The sequence below is a fragment of the Loxodonta africana genome, chromosome 25, assembly GCF_030014295.1.
Source record: "Loxodonta africana isolate mLoxAfr1 chromosome 25, mLoxAfr1.hap2, whole genome shotgun sequence".
NCBI classification, from domain to species: domain Eukaryota; kingdom Metazoa; phylum Chordata; class Mammalia; order Proboscidea; family Elephantidae; genus Loxodonta; species Loxodonta africana.
Window position 1 is genome coordinate 53,567,405 of NC_087366.1, and position 16,477 is coordinate 53,583,881.

At 41.6% G+C, this 16,477-nt stretch overlaps 1 protein-coding gene across 9 annotated transcripts in view; it reads left to right on the forward strand.

The window, feature by feature from the left end:
- Positions 1–1,209: 1,209 nt before the first annotated feature.
- The window catches only part of TAF1A (TATA-box binding protein associated factor, RNA polymerase I subunit A), a 38,651-nt gene continuing 23,383 nt past the window's right edge, over positions 1,210–16,477 (forward strand). For 5 of the 9 annotated variants that reach the window (XR_002786021.2, XM_003410950.4, XM_010591088.3 and 2 more), the window contains exons 1-5: positions 1,227–1,312; positions 3,081–3,242; positions 5,801–5,970; positions 12,499–12,612; positions 13,081–13,279. Coding sequence is in view for 8 of the 9 variants with exons in the window: in XM_003410950.4 (XP_003410998.2) it covers positions 3,122–3,242; positions 5,801–5,970; positions 12,499–12,612; positions 13,081–13,279 (604 nt within the window). In the remaining variant the exon portion in view is untranslated. Of the gene's footprint in view, positions 1,313–3,080; positions 3,243–5,800; positions 5,971–10,057; positions 10,393–12,498; positions 12,613–13,080; positions 13,280–16,477 lie in introns of those variants that run through there. The other 4 variants (XM_010591087.3, XM_064276885.1, XM_064276886.1 and 1 more) reach the window with 4 other exon arrangements.

The window sequence follows — 16,477 nt, forward strand, 5'->3', positions numbered from 1 at the left end:
AAACACTGCCCAGTCCCGCCCCATCCTCACAATCTTTACTATGCTTCAGCCCACTGTTGCAGCCTGCTGTGTCCATCCATCTCATTGATGGTCTTCCTCTTTTTTACTCACCCTCCACTTTGCCAAGCATGATGTCCTTCTCCAGGGACTGGTCCCTCCTGGTAACATGCTCAAGTTATGGGAGGCAGTCTCGCCATCCTTGCTTCTAAGAAACATTCTGGCAGTCCTTCCAAGACAGGTTTGTTCATTCTTCTGGCAGTCCATGGTATATTCAGTATTCTTTGCCAACACCATAATTCAAAGGCATCACTTCTCCCTTGGTCTTCCTAGATCCTTTAATTTCCTCTATAATATCTTGATTCTGCCCAAATGGTTCACTCTTTTGGGAGGAGAAACCCCAAGGTTCCTGGGGGGAGCCTATGTCATTATTTGTGCAGGCTTAGGTGTGAACAAAATTCTTTCTTGGAATGACTTTAAAGCTGCCCTCCTTTAGCTTTCACCTGTTAGTGCTAGTTCTGTACTCTGATGCTATGAAAAGGTAGTTGAAGCCTTCTTTCACAGATCAGCTGTCCAAACACTGGAGACATATAGTGTATTCCCACGTGTCTCTGCTTTTCCCAGATCGTCATCTCTAGAACCCCTCAACTGTCTATTATTTTACATAGTTTAACCGTCTTACTTCCAACCCGATCCCTATTTCATATAGGTTTGTCAGTGTCCTTCATGAAAGGTGGCCCTAGACACGTACGCAGAACAGCCCCCGTTGAGAAGAAAAACGAGATTCTAGCTCAAATTATGGTGAAGTAGTCAGAGACACTTAAACTTTAATAAAAGAGAAAAGAGCTCTTAAGAAAGTAAAGAATATGCAACAATCTATCTTGTAATGCCAGCAGCCAGCCTCCGGTAGCGCAGTGCACCTGAGCCCAGCAGAAACCGAACGGTCATCGCAGAGTAAAGAACTCGAGTAAAGTGACATTCTGCATTTTTGACTGTTCCTCCCAAGCAGTTGCTCTCCTGTTGCCTAATCCCCATTTGCAATTAAAGTTTCCCACTCTCCGGCTGCAGGTAACAACAACATACATCCGGAGACAAGCCACCAGGGGCGCGTCGGTTTCAGTCACTTCCGGGGTCGAATAGCGGCGATGACGTCACAGCCGAAGTGGTCGTTAGAGGTGGGGGGGGTTGCGTCACGAGGCGCCAGAGCGCCGGCGGCCGATTTTGCGCATGCTCACAAGAAGCGGTGGCTGGCGTCACTTCCGGTTCCGGTTCTCCAACGCTGTTTCGCGAAAGAGGAGGCGAGAGCAGCAGACAGGTAAATGTTCCGCACGATGTCCCTCGTTCATCGCTTGTGCTAGGGTTCATCCGTGCTCTTCTAATATTTTCTCCAGATGCCCTGGAACCTTCAATTCTGAGAACAAGTGAGAGGAGGTGGAAAAGCTTTAGTTACCGTGATAACTGCGGGACAACATTTTGGGTCTGCGAATTTGAGAAGGGAGCTCTTCTGTAACGACCCCTTTAAAATACAGCTCGTGGTCGGACTCAAATTTAGATCTTATATAAAACCCTTGTTCCTAACTGCAGAATTAGGTTTTGCAAAGTTTAGTGTGGCTGTATTGTGAAGAGGCAAAATTTGGCTGTATTGTGAAGAGGCAAAATTTGAGGCAGCGTTTTTACCGTTACCCGTTGCCGTCGAGTCGATTCCGACTCATAGCGACCCCACAGGACAGAATAGAACTGCCCCGTAGAGTTTCTAAGGAGCACCTGGTGGATTCGAACTGCCAGCCCTTTGGTTAGCAGCTGTAGCACTTAACCACTACACCACCAGGGTTTCCTGGTTGTGTCAAGAGTACCTAATAATTGATTGGATATGGAGAATTAAGCATCTTCAGGATCAAGTCCAAACCCAGCCTGTCATGTGACTATCTTTCTAGGTTCCTTTCTCACCATCAGTTCCAACTGCCTTCCGCTGCCCTCCTCCACACCCCCACACCCCCACACCCCCAACTCCAGCCCTGTCAAGCTGTTTGATGTTACTTCTATTTCCTGAAATGTCGCCCTCATCCTTGTGACACTGGGCAGCGTAGTTACCTTCACTAATTATTTTCCTCCATTTTAATGTTGAAGAAACTGAGTGGCTACTTTTAGGAAGTAGGAAGAACGTCAAACTGCTTGTCAGGGCTAGAGTTTGGGGGCTTGTGTGAAGGAGGGATGCGAAAGGTAGAACTGACCGTGAGAGAGGAACCTGGAAAGATAATCATATGCCAGGCTGACTTTGGACTTGATCCTGAAGATGCTCAGGGTAGAAAAAAAAAACACCCCACTGGTGTTGAGTGGATTCGAACTCATAGCAACCCTATAGGACAGGGTAGAACGGCCCCATAGTTACCAAGGAGTGCCTGGTGGATTTGAACTGCCAGCCTCCTGGTTAGCAGCTGTAGTACTTAAGCGCTAAGCCACCAGGGTACCTCTCCCTAATTCCCCATGTGCAGTCAGTTATTAGGTACTGTTGATGCTACCTCCAAATATTTCTCCGATATTCTCTCTTTAGGATTGCTGTTATTTAATTTAGGATTAGATTAGATAATTTATATGCCTGGCATATAGTAGGAGCCCTGGTGGCACAGTGGTTAATAGCTGCAGCTGCTACTCAAAAGGTTGGCAGTTTGAATCCAGCAGTTGCTCCTTGGAAACCCTATGGGGGACAGTTCTGCTTTGTCCCATAGGGCTGCTATGAGTTAGAATCAACTGAGTGGCAGTGGGTTTGGCATATAGTAAGGATGCAAAAAATTTAGGCAAGTGCTACTACTGTTACTATCATGCTTGTTATATTGTTTTATTATGTACTTTTCTGTTTCTCTAGACTAGGTTTTTTTTTTTTTTAACAGTATCATTTATATTTGTATATTCTTGGCACATAGTAGTTACTGAGTTTTTTTTATCAAAAGGACCATATGTTTTGGCTGTTACTGATATAATTAAATTCATTTTTTACTTTAAAGGAACTATGAAGTACAGTGAATTCTGCTGAGTAAATGATATTTATTAGATGGCTTTTTTTTTTTTTTGGTATAACTCAAAAGCCTATGGATTAAGGTGCACGTATTCCCAGTTTGGAATAGGTATGAGTGACTTCAGTGGCGAATTGACGAGGCCTATGGCCGAGGCTGATCAGGTGGAAAAATCAATGCTCTCTGGTACAGGAATGTCTATTCCTTGGCTCCGAAAGCAAATGGAAACTGTGGGTAAGTAAAATAACATCTAACCAGTTTAACCTGATGCAAGGAGATGGTAAGGTTCAATGTGGATACAAAACGAAGAATCAGGCTGGGAAGAGCTTCCGTTTTCAAGATGGGAATATGTGAGATTTTTTTCTAGCCATGAGAAAAGAAAATAAACTGTAAAAAAAACATAGATTTTTTCTCTTGTAGAGTTCTTTTCCTTTGAATTAACAGTAAATAGTCTGTATTGTGGCAGTGTCGTAAGTTCGAGGGATATTAGGACTAATCAAGGAAGAAGATGTGACCGTGAGATTGAAGTTTGGCACAACAAAGTTTTCATTGGTTAGCCGTATGTAGGAGACCTTCTGTTGTGGCTTGAACCGTGTCCCTCAAAAATGTGTGTCAACTTGGTTAGGCCATGATTCCCAGTATTGTGTGGTTGTCCTCCATTTTGTGGTTGTAATTTTATGTTACAGAGAATTAGGGTGGGATGTAACACCATTGCTCAGGTCACATCCCTGATCCAACGTAAAGGGAGTTTCCCTGGAGTGTGGCCTGCACCACATTTTATCTTACAAGAGATAAAAGGAAAGGGAAGCAAGCAGAGAGTTGGGGACCTCATACCACCAAGAAAGAAGCACCTAGAGCAGAGCACATACTTTGGACCTGAGGTTCCCGCAGGGAGAAGCTCTTAGTCCAGGGGAAGATTGAAGACAAGGACCTTCCTCCAGAGCCAACAGAGAGAGAAAGGCTTCCCCTGGAGCTGACACCCTGAATTAGGACTTCTAGCCTACTAGACTGTGAGAAAATAAATTTCTCTTTGTTAAAGCTGTCCACTTGTGGTATTTCTGTTAGAGCAGCACTAGACAACCAGGACACCTTCCACAGGCAGCAGACACAGAGAGCCATCAGAGGGGAAAAAACCAAGTCCTTTGCCACCGAGTTGATGCTGACTCCTAACGACCCTATAAGACAGAGTAGAACCCTGGTGGCACAGTGGTTAAATGCTTAGCTGCTAAACCAAAAGGTCAGCATTTTGAATCCACCACCTGTTCCCTGGAAACCCTATGGGACAGTTCTACTCCATCCTGTAGGGATGCTATGAGTTGGAATAGGCTTGACGGCAATGGGTTAGCCTAGAGTGTTGTAGTGTAGGAAGTTACTCTTAAATTAGGTCTGTAACTAAATGCATTCTTAACATGGTGTCTTAGGCTGCGTTCTCTAGAGGAGCAAAACCAGTGATTCGTACGTTACGTTGTTGTTAGGTGCCATTGAGTCAGTTCCAACTTCTAGTGACCCTATGTACAACAGAATGAAACCCTGCCCAGTCCTGTACCATCCTCACAGTTATTGATATGTTTGAGTCCATTGTTGGAGCCATTGTGTCAGTTTATCTTGTTGATGATCCTCCTCTTTTTAATGAAGCATGTATGCATAAATATATGCACAGGGAGATTTGTCTCAAGGAAATGGCTCATGCAGTTGTGGAGGGTGGCAAATCCCAAATCTGTGGGTGAGGCATCATGCTGGAGGCTTCTCATGACTCGTGGTTGCAGGGGCTGATGAACCTAAAATCGGCAGATTGGGCAGAAGGCTGCTGACTTGGGGTTGCAGGAGCTGGTGAATCCCAGGATCTGTAGGTCAGGTGGCAGGCCGGAGGTCAGAGAATGACAAATCGGATGCAGGATCCAGAGCACAGGAGCTTCGCTGTAACATCTGTATATGTTGGATCCAGGCCACACCGTGAAGGAAACTCCCTTTGCAACTGATTGGCTGCTTATATCAGATCACAAAATGGGGGATGACTATATCAGGCAGAAAAATGGAGGATGATTACATCATTACATAACTGCCAAACTACATCATTATGTAACTGCCATACCACTTAGAATCATGGTCCAGACAAGTTGGCACACAACCTTCACTATCACACATGCTGATTGCCAATACTTTAGATGTAAATGCTAATATCTACAACTATTTTAATCTCATTTGCATTTCATATCATTGAGTTGCTGAAACTCAGTCCTTAAAACCTAAAAGCTTACCTCTTGGAGTTTTCAGAATGTTGGTAAGTAATAAAGATCGTGCTTGCATAGGATGACTCTGATGATTTTTAATACCTGTTCTAAATACCTGAAACTGTGCTTTTGGGAGTCTCTGGGAGCTCCCAAGATTGTTTAGTGCGAGAATGAAAGGATGATTGAATCAGATTTGAAGGGTAACCCAAGAACAACTGGTAACTTAAGAACATCAGATAAGGCATTCTTATTATTAGCTGATAACAGTACGGAAGGGTTTGTTGCAAGTGAACCTGATTTGATACTGAGGATGGGCTGATTCAGTTAACGCCTACTATTCTACTTGTTAACGAAAAGGTCAGCAGTTGGAATCTACCAGGTCCTTCTTGGAGACCCTATTGGGAAGTTCTCCTCTGTCCTGTAGGGTCGCTATGAGTTGGAATTGACTTGATGGTTTTTGGTTTTGGTTCTACGTGTGAAAAATTTTGCTTGCCAAAAGTTTTTGAATCGTTGAATTGGGGGTCACTACGGGTAAAGTCTGTCTTCTTTTTATCTTTGTAGAGACTGGAGGAAAAAAGGAGAAGGATTTTGCCAAGACAACAAGTGCTTGTTTAGGTTTGATCCAAGAAGCTCTGCTAAAACACCAGTGGGAGAAAGCGGCGGAATATATGCATAGTTATTTTCAGATCTTGGAAGACTCAGATGCCGGCAAAAGGCAGGCTGCCCCTGAGGTAAACAAAGTGTAAGTGTGCTGGAAGATATTAGATCCCTGGGAGTTTCTGCCTCTGGAGCTTACCCAGAGTAGCTTTGTAGATTCCCAAATTGATGTTACCAAAAACTACTAGAAGTAGCTTTGGGTGTAGAGATTGTATCAGGACATTTTTTGTATACTTCTTTTTACTTACTCTCATTTTAAAGGAGACTAAAAATACTTTGAGCTCTAAATTCTCCAATATTCATCATTCCAACACTTCTTTCCTTTTCTACAGAATATTTCCCATCATCATACAGATATGTTTTTTCTTCAGTATTAAAATCATCTCTCACCCCCACGTCCTCCACCAGCTATGCCTCGTTTTTCAACTCCCCCTTTCAGCAGAGCTCCTTGAAAGAGGTGAATATACCTGTTCTCTCCAAACCCTCTCCTGTTAGACACCCTTTCCACTCATCGTCACCATTTCAACAGAACTGTTTAGTCGAAGTCAGCAATGACTGCTATGTTGTTCAGTCCAGTAGCAGTTCTTGGTGCTCATCTAACTTGATCTGTCAGCAATATTAACAGTTAGTAGGTGACTCCTTCCTGTGTGATCAATTTTCTCTCTTTGGCTTCTAGGATATTGCACTTTCTCTTCATTTTCTCTCCTACTTCACTGACTATTCTTCAGTCCTCTTTTCTGGTTGCTGCTCTTCTCCCTGGCCTTTTGGCTTGGGAGTGCCCCAGGGCTCAATCCTTTGTCCTCTTCCTGATGTTTACTCACTTTTGATTATCTCATTCAGTTTCATCACCTTAAATATCTATTGCTCGTGAGTCTCAGTCCTATATCTCTGGCCCTGACTTCACTGTTTATTTCCAGATTCCTGTATCCAGCTGTCTACACACCACATCACCACTTGGATATTTAATGATCGTATTATCCTAACTAATATATTATACTGTGTCTGAAATGGAACTTCTGGTCTTCTCCCTTAAGCCCGATCTTCCTTACTTCAGGTGGTTACTTTATTTTTTCTTTATGTAGTTGCTAGGGCTGAAAATTCTGGAGTCATCCTTTTCTCTCCCATACTCCCTAACCAAACCATCAGAAAATCCTGTTAGCTGTACCTTCAAAATACTGTAATCTAAGTACTTCTCACCCCCTCCTTTGCTGTACCTTGTTCCCAGCCACTGTCACCTCACCTGGATGACTGCTTTCCCTCTTCCCCACCCCTGTCTATTTTCAGCACAACAACCAGAGTGATCCCCCACTGTTTTTAATCAGCTTTATTTGAGATATAATTCCCGTAACATACAGCTCACCCATTAAGATGTCAGTTCACTGTTTTGTTTTTAGTTTATTCACAGGGTTGTGTAACCATCACTACAATCAATTTTAGAACATTTTCATTCCTCTAAAAAGAATCCTTGCACCCTTTAGCAGTTACTCCTCACTCGCCATACTCAGCCCCTGGCAATTGCTGATCTCTTTTCTGTCTCTAGATTTGCATATTCTGGACACTTCATACAAATGGAACCATTTGATATATGGTATTTTATGACTGGCTTCTTTCACTTAGCATAGTGTTTTCAAGATTCGTGCATGTTGTAGCGTGCATCAGTACTTTATTCCTTTTTACGACTGAATAATATTCCATTGTATGTACCGCGTTTTATTTATCCATTCATCAATTGATGGACTTTTGCATTGTTTCCACTTTTTGGATATAATGAATAATGCTGCTAGGAGTCATGGACAAGTTTTTGTATGGATGTATGCATTCATTTCTCTCGGTGTGTACCTAGGAGTGGGATTGCTCTGTCTTATGATAACTCTGTAACCTTTTGAGCAACTTCCAGGCTCTTTTCCTAAGTGGCTGCACCATTTTAAATTCCCACCAGCAGTGAGTGAGGGTTCCAATCTTTTCACATCATTCCCAGTACTTATAGTCTGTCTGAGTTTAGTCATCCAGTGGGCATGAAGTAATAGCTCATTGTGGCTTTGATTTGCATTTCCCTAATGACTAATGTTGCAGAGTGATCTTTTCAAAACGTAAGTCAGATCATGTCACACCTCCGCTGAAAACACTAATAGTTTCCCATTTCACCCAGAGTAAAACGCAAAGTCCTTATAATCGTCGGTAAGTTCCAACATGACCTGATCACTCCCTTCCGCCTTTTGACCTCTCTGACTTCTCTTTCTCCCTTTCTTTATTGTGCTTCAGCCTCACTGGCCTTGTTACCTGAACAGGCCAGGCATATTCTTGCCTGATTGCTTTTCCCCCATCTTTTCTTTATTTGGAAAGGCCTTTCTTCGGCTGCCACTCTGGCTGCCTCCTTCAAGTCCCCTCCTTAACGAGACCTACCATGACTCTTCTATTTCAAATTGTAACTCTGTGCTGCCCGCTCCCATTGACTAACTGACACTCCTGACCCCCTAACCATTCTTCCTGATCCTCCCTACCTCTTTCCTTTTCAGGCCCCTTGCTGCGTTATTTTTTCCACAACATTTGTCGCTTTCTGAGCTATTACACAATTTATGTTTCTTGATTGTTGATTCTGTCTTCACGATAGAATGTATATTGCACAAGGGCAGGAATTTGGTATATCCCAGGCCTCTAGAGCACCATCTCCCATATACTGTTAAAGCTGTTCAGCAAAGACAGTTCACACACACAGTACACATGAATATCTTAAATAGCTTCTGTTAATACAGGGGAAGCCTGGCAGTGCAGTGGTTAAGAGCTCAGCAGCTCACCAAAAGGTCAGCAGTTCGAATCCACCAGGCGCTCCTTGGAAACTGTACGGGGCAGTTCTGCCCTGTCCATTAGGATTCCTGTGAGTTGGAGTCAACTTGAGGGCAACGGGTTTGTTGTTTTTTTTTTTTTTTTAATTAATACAGTAACTGTTTTTCAGCTTGAGAAACGCCGAGTGTGTTCTTCCCTTTTGGTTTTCCATCTCCAGCTCTTTGCACATGTCATTAAAATACTTTGTCTTCTCGAGCCACCCTTTGAAATCTTCAGTTCTTTTACTTCATCCTTTCTTGCATTTGCTTTAGCTGCTCGACATTCGAGAGCAAGTTTCAGACTCTCCTCCGACATCCATCTTGGTCTTTTTTTCTTCCCTGTCTTTTCAATGACCTTTCACTTTCTTCATGTATGATGTCCTTGATGTCATTCTACAGCTCATCTGGTCTTCGGTCACTAGTGTTCAGTACATCAAATCTATTCTTCAGATGGTCTCTAAATTGAGGTGGGATATATTCAAGGTCATATTTTGGTTCTCGTGGACTTGCCATGATTTTCTTCAGTTTCTGCTTGAACTTGCATATGAGCAATTGATGGTCTGTTCCACAGTCGGCCCCTGGCCTTGTTCTGACAGATGATACTGAGCTTTTCCATCGTCTCTTTCCACAGATGTAGTCAGTTTAATTCCTGTGTGTTCCATCTGGCGAGGCCTATGTGTATAGTTGCCGTTTATGTTGGTGAAAGAAGATATTTGTAATGAAGAAGTCGCTGGTCTTGGAAAATTCTATCATTTCATCTCCAGCGTTGTTTCTATCACCAAGGCCATGTTTTCCAACTACTGATCCTTCTTTGTTTTCTACTTTCGCATTCCAGTCACCAGTAATTATCAATGCATCCTGATTGCGTGTTCGATCAATTTCAGACTGCAGCACCTGATAAAAATCTTCTATTTCTTCATCTTTGGCCTTAGTAGTTGGTGCCTAAATTTGAATAATAGTCGTATTAACTGGCCTTCCTTGTAGCTGTGTAGATATTATCCTATCACTGACAGCGTTGTACTTCAGGATGGATCCTGAAATGTTCTTTTTGATGATGAATGCAACACTGTTCCTCTTCAAGTTGTCATTCCCAGCATAGTAGACTGTACAGATTGCCCGATTCAGAATGGCCGATACCAGTCCATTTCAGCTCACTAATGCCTAGGATATCGATGTTTATGTGTTCCGTTTCACTTTTTGATGATTTCCAAATTTCCTAGATTCATACTTTGTACATTCCCAGTCCTGATTATTAAAGGATGTTTGCAGCTATTTCTTCTCATTGTGAGTTGTGCCTTGAAGACTAAGGTGCGCCTCACCCAAGCCATGGTATTTGCAGTCGCATCATATGCACGTGGAAGCTGGACAGTGAATCAGGAAGACGGAAGAATTGATGCCTTTGAATTGTGGTGTTGGGGAAGAATATTGAATATACCATGTACTGCCAAAAGAGTGAACAAATCTGTCTTGGAAGAAGTACAACCAGAATGCTCCTTAGAAGCAAGGATGGCAAGACTGTGTCTTATGTACTTTGGACATGTTATCAGGAGGGATCAGTCCCTGTAGAAGGACATTGTGCTTGGCAAAGGACATGGTCGGTGGAAAAGAGGAAGACCCTCAACAAGGTGGATTGACACAGTGGCTGTAACAATGAGCTCAAGCATAACAACGATTGTAAGGATGGTGCAGGGCTGGGAAGTGTTGTAGTGTGCATAGGGTCGCTATGAGTCAGAACCGATTCGATGGCACCTAACAACAATAACAACAACGTAGTAAGTGTAGCATCAGTTAGATATCTACTAGAGCCAAGAAAACAATTTCACCATTGATTGAAAAGTTTTCGGACTAAGGTTACCTATAGCTGTTAAACATTGAACATGTTACAGGCTCTTTTTGTCCCGAATTTGTTTTGTAAAATAGAAGAATTGAATCAGTGATTTCCAGACAATTGTGTGTGTTTGAATCATCTGGGCTTTTTGTTGAAAATACAGATTCCTGTGCTTCACCCTAGTCTTACAGAATCAGAATCTGAATCATTAGAATGTTTATTTTTAACGAGCGGCCAGCTAGGTTTGAGAAATGTGATAGATGAGCTCCAGGTTTTCTGTAAGCTCCCAAATGCTACAATTTGGTAGTCTACAAACAAAATCAGAATTGATCTTCTTCAGTTGGGAACATGAGTGTTACAGTTACACCAGATAAACAGTATGTGTGCTTATAGAAATGATTTAATAACTTTTTGCAATTCAGCTCTTAAATCTACTCTGAAGTTGATATTGGAATGGTTTAAACTGTGGTAAGGGGAAAACAGAGATTCACTCCCATGAAAAAGAAGAGCTCCAGCTCTGTCACCCAAAGTTCTGGTGACCTGGGGAGAAAATTTTTTTTTATTAAAATTTATCCATTGTTGATTAAAATTCTGAAGTTAGAGTTCTATAAATATAGATATAATTTATTGACGAATTATAGAGCTTGAAGGGATTTAAGAAAAGATCTAGCTCATTGTCCTCATTTTGCAGATAATAAAGATGAGGCCAAGAACAGTGAAGAGCTAATCTTACCATAATACAGGTTTTCTCACCTTTATATTCTTCCTTGTAATGAAAATTAAAAAAAATCTTCAATATGTAGCCTAATCACCTACCTTCGTTAAACTACTTATTTAAAAACCATAGTGTTACAGTGACCTGGTGTCCCTGGGTTGTGCAGACTGTTGAGTACTTGACTGCTAAGCAAAAGTTTGGAGGCTTGAGTCAACCCAGAGGCACCTCAGAAGAAAGGCCTAGTGATTTGCTTCCCAAAAATCAGCCATTGAAAACCCTGTGGAGCACAGTTCTACTCTGACACACACGGATTTGCCATGAATCAGGGTTGACTTGATGGCAGTTGATTAATTATAGTTATCTAGTACTGGTGGCATAGTGGTTAAGAGCTGCGGCTGCTAACGGAAAGGTCGCTAGCTCGAATCCACCAGGCGCTCCTAGAAAACTTTATGGTACCGCTCTACTCTGTACTATAGGGTAGCTATGAGTCAGAATTGACTTAACACCAATAGGTTTGTTTTTGGTTTTTTGAGTACACGTAGTCCCCAACTTATGACAGTGTTCTGTTCCAACAGCTCCATTGTAGGTTGGTTCTGACATAAGTTGAATACCTCAATTTTTTTTTAAGTTTTCATTATTATTGCCATAGTCTGCTATATGGCGGTATAGTTGGCACTTTTTGAATGGTAAATCATAACATTGAACATCCGCGAGTGAACACCTGAGAATGATAACATCAGCGAATTACGTGCTACAAAATTGTATGCAGGACATATTACTAACCAAACCCACTGCTGTTGAGTTGATTCTGACTCATAGCGACCCTATAGGACAGAGTAGAACTGCACCATAGAGTTTCCAAGGAGCCCCTGGCAGATTCGAACTGCTAACCTCTTGGTTAGCAGTCATAGCACTTAACCACTATGCCACCAGGGTTTCCATATTACTAACAGAAGTAGGAAAAAAAAAAAAAAAAGTTGTTTGTAAGTGCAGTTTGATGTAACTCAAATAGGTCGTAAATTGGAGACTACCTGTATTTTAATATTAATCAAGTGAAATGATTTTATCATAATAGCTTCACTGGGTAAAGCACAGTAAAGTGTTAATAGTGATATCTAGGAAAATAAATGATAGGATTTTAAATATTATAACCAGAAAAAGAAATTTAAAAATAGCTTTCTTAGAAGTTGGTTAAGGCGAAGATTTTACATTTTGGTGGTGATTTCTGCTTTGACAGATTATATGGAGGCTTGGAAGTGAGATTCTCTATTATCATCCCAAGAGCAATGTGGAGACTTTCAGTACCTTTGCTGACCGGATGAAAAACATTGGTGTCATGAATTACTTAAAGGTGAGAGTGGGCTTTACGAATTTACATTTGGAGTGTAATTTTTTTTAGTTGCTCGTTTCACTGATAACGGTAGGTAATACTGTAAAAAGCCTAGGCAGAAAGATGGAAGACACCTGAGCAAGTAAAAGAAGCTGAAGGAACGTAGCGTTGATCATTTAATTCTTGGTTTCCACTTGCCCTCCTTGTTCTCTGACTGAAAATACCTTCTCTTTGTTTGTCTGTGTCAGTCACTCTGTCACACTGTCTCCTGTTTGTATGTTTATATAATTTAGTTCTTATTTACATCATTTTAATTGTTCCATGTTTGTGTTTCCTTCCAGGCTACATAAAAACTTTGATCACAGAGACCATGTTGTTACGTCATTTGTATCCTACCAAGGTCTTAGCCCAGCATGTGTTGTCTGTTAACCATTCAGTGGACAGTGAGAGCTTTTTGGCTAATGGTTGTCTGTACTATTGTTGTTGCAGATCTCTTTACAACATGCGTTGTACCTCCTACATCACGGGATGCTCGAGGATGCAAACAGAAGTCTAAGCCAGGCAGAGACATGGAGATACGGTGAAAAGTCGTCTTCCCAGGATATATTAATCAACCTTGTTCAGGCCTATAAAGGGCTTTTGCAGTATTATACCTGGTCTAAGAAGAAGATGGAGTTGTCTAAGCTTGGTGAGTGACAGTGAGTGAGCTTTTTCTTAGGGTGATGAGACTGAATCATAGGGGCAGAAGGAATTTTAAGAAGTAACGTGGTAAATCCCCTCTGCTTCCAAACCTACCTTACTCAGATATGACAGAGAATTGACAGTTCTATTAACATAAACTTCTTGATCATCTTTTATAATATTTCTGACACATCAAAAAGCCTTTCCGTTTTTTAGATGGTTCATAAATTAAGTTCATGACATTTTATTTTTTTAAACCTGAATTCATGAAAAGCTACAAATTCTCTTCAACAGGTGTTACTGCAGGTAATAAATATTTCCATGTGTTTAGAATGGTGTTTGTTTTATGATGTTGTTTCTCAAGACAGTATGTTTAAAGAGCATGGCAAGATAAAGTCCTTTTCTTTCATACAAAGATCATAGCAGACAGTTTCCTTGGTTTACCCACCACAGGAACTGAACAGGTGTCCTTACTTCTGGGACCAGGTTCCCTTTCTCACACCTTCAGGGGTGACGTCGCCTTCTCCTCCCGACAGATTTACATTTGTTAGAGCTGTGTGGTTCTCTGCACATTTCTTCTCTTATATGGTTTTTCTGTAATTACATAAAAAAAGTAGAGGATTAACTACTGTCTGTCTTCACATCCCCATCCAAATCTCGGTCCAGGTGTTTATCACCCTGTTTGTGACGAGCAGTATTTTCTTAGCTGAAGGCATGTAGTCTCTGGACATGTAGACTCTACTAATCTCAATTCCCTTCCCTTTTCTTGTCCATGGTCTCTCCCAAGACACTCCTGAAATGCTGTCTTCATCATGACAATCTTGTAAGGCATTTGTGCAGTCTCCTTATTCAGAATGCCCCCGAGAAAACCGCTGTCCTGGTCATTATAGTAATCACTCACTGGCTTTTCTTTGTGACTCGTGTGTGCATCCTTAAACAGTGTAAGTTAGTTTTGCCTGTTTCTGAAGTTATGTTTGAATTCATACTGCCTGTATGCTTTTGGGCCTTGCGTCTTTTGTTTAATGAACATTGCTTTTACGATCTATCCGTATTGTTGAATGTAGCTCTAGCTTGTTCATTTTTATTACTGTAGAATTTTTTTTTTGTAGGATATTCACACAATTATTTATTCTTTCTATTACTGATGGCTTTTTAAGTTTTTAATAGTTTTGGGCTGTTAAAAATAATGCCGCTTTGACATTCATGGGCATGTGTACTGGTGTACATAAACGTGTTCTAGGAGTGCCGAGTTCTAGAGCAGGGGTGTCCGCAGTCTTGGTAGACAATGTGCTAAGCTCTCCCTGAAGTAGTCCAGGGAGACTTTTCTTGTCTATATTCTCCTCAACACTAGTTATTCCCAGATTTTTCATATTAGCCCATTTGTTGGGTGTAGTGGTATCTCATTTTTTTTTTTTTTAGTGAGTGCTTTATTGAGATATAATCACATACCATATGGTTCACCCATTTCAAGTGTATAACTCAGTGTTTTTTTAGCCTATTCCCAGAGTTGTGCAACCATCATCATAATCAAATTTAGAACCTTTTTATCAACCCCCAAAAGGAAACCTTTAACAGTTTCTCTCGATTTCTGCCACCCCACCAAACCTCTTAGCCCTAGGCAATCACTAATCTACTTACTGTCTCTGTAGATTTGTCTATTCAGGGCGTTTCATACAAATGGAATCGTATAGTGTTGAGGTCTTGTGTGACTGACTTATCTCACTTAGCATATATTCAAGGTTGTGCGTGCTGTAGCATGTATTAGTACTTCACTTTTTAGGGCCAAATAATATTCCACTGTATGGTTATACCTCATTTTATTGATCCATTCATCAGTTGATGGACATTTGGGTTGTTTCTGCCTTTTGAGTGTTATGAATAATGCTGCTGTGAACCTTCATGTACAGGTTATTGCGTTTGACACACTCAGTGACTGGAGGCCCTCTTCTGTAGGAAAATACTTTGTTGGAGATCTTCAGGTTTTTTATTTTTAAAATTGACATATGTTTTCATATCTCTTGGGTATATACCTAGCAGTGAAATTGCTGTCATATGGTAACTCTGTTTAACCTTTTTTTTTTTGTTGTTATTGTATTTTAGATGGTTTACAGGACAAACTAGCTTTGCATTAAATAGTTGGTACATATGTTGTTTTACGACATTGATTAACAACCTCGTGATATGTCAACACTCTCCCCTTCTCAACCTTGGGTTCCCTATTACCAATTTTCCTGTCCCCCCTTGCCTTCTAGCCCTTGCCTCTGGGCTGGTGTGCCCCTTTAGTCTCATTTTGTTTTATGGGCCTGTCTAATCTTTGGCTGAAGTGTGAACCTCAGGAGTGACTTCATTACTGAGCTAAAAGGGGTTTCTCCAGTTTGTGTCAGGCCAGTGAGTCTGATCTTTTTTTGTGAGTTAGAATTTTATTCTGCGTTTCTCCAGCTGTGTCCAGGACCCTCTATTGTGATCCTTGCCAGAGCAGTCAGTGATGGTACCCTGGCACCATCTAGTTGTTCTGGTCTCAGTGTGGTGGAGGCTGTGGTAAGTGTGGTCCATTAGTCCTTCAGACTAATCTTTCCCTTGTGTCTTCTGTTTTCTTCATTCTCCCTTGCTCCCAAAGGGGTGAGGCTAGTGGAAGGGGTGAGGCCAGTGGAGTATCTTAGATGGTTGCCCAAAGTCTTTTAAGACCCCAGATGCTACTCACCAAACTCAAATGTAGAACATTTTTTTTTAATTGTGCTTTAGGTGAAGGTTTACAGAACAAACTAGTTTCTCATTAAACAGTACACATATTGTTTTATGACACTGGTTAACAACCCCACGACATGTCAACACTCCCTTCTCAACCTTGGGTTCCCTATTACCAGCTTTCCTGTCCCCTCCTGCCTTCTAGTCCTTCCCCCAGGGCTGGTGTGCTCCTTTGGTTTTGTTTTGTTTTATGGGCCTGTTCAATCTTTGGCTGAAGGGTGAACCTCAGGAGTGACTTCATTACTGAGCGGAAACAGTGTCCAGGGCTCCTACTCTCAGGGTTTTAGTCTCTGTCAGGCCAGCAAGCCTGGTCTTTCCTTTTGGGTTAGAATTTTGTTCTATATTTTTCTCCAGCTCTGTCTGGGACCCTGTCAGAGCAGTCAGTGGTGGTAGCTGGGCACCATCTAGTTGTACTGGGCTCAGTCTGGTGAAGGCCATGGTAGATGTGGTCCATTAGTCC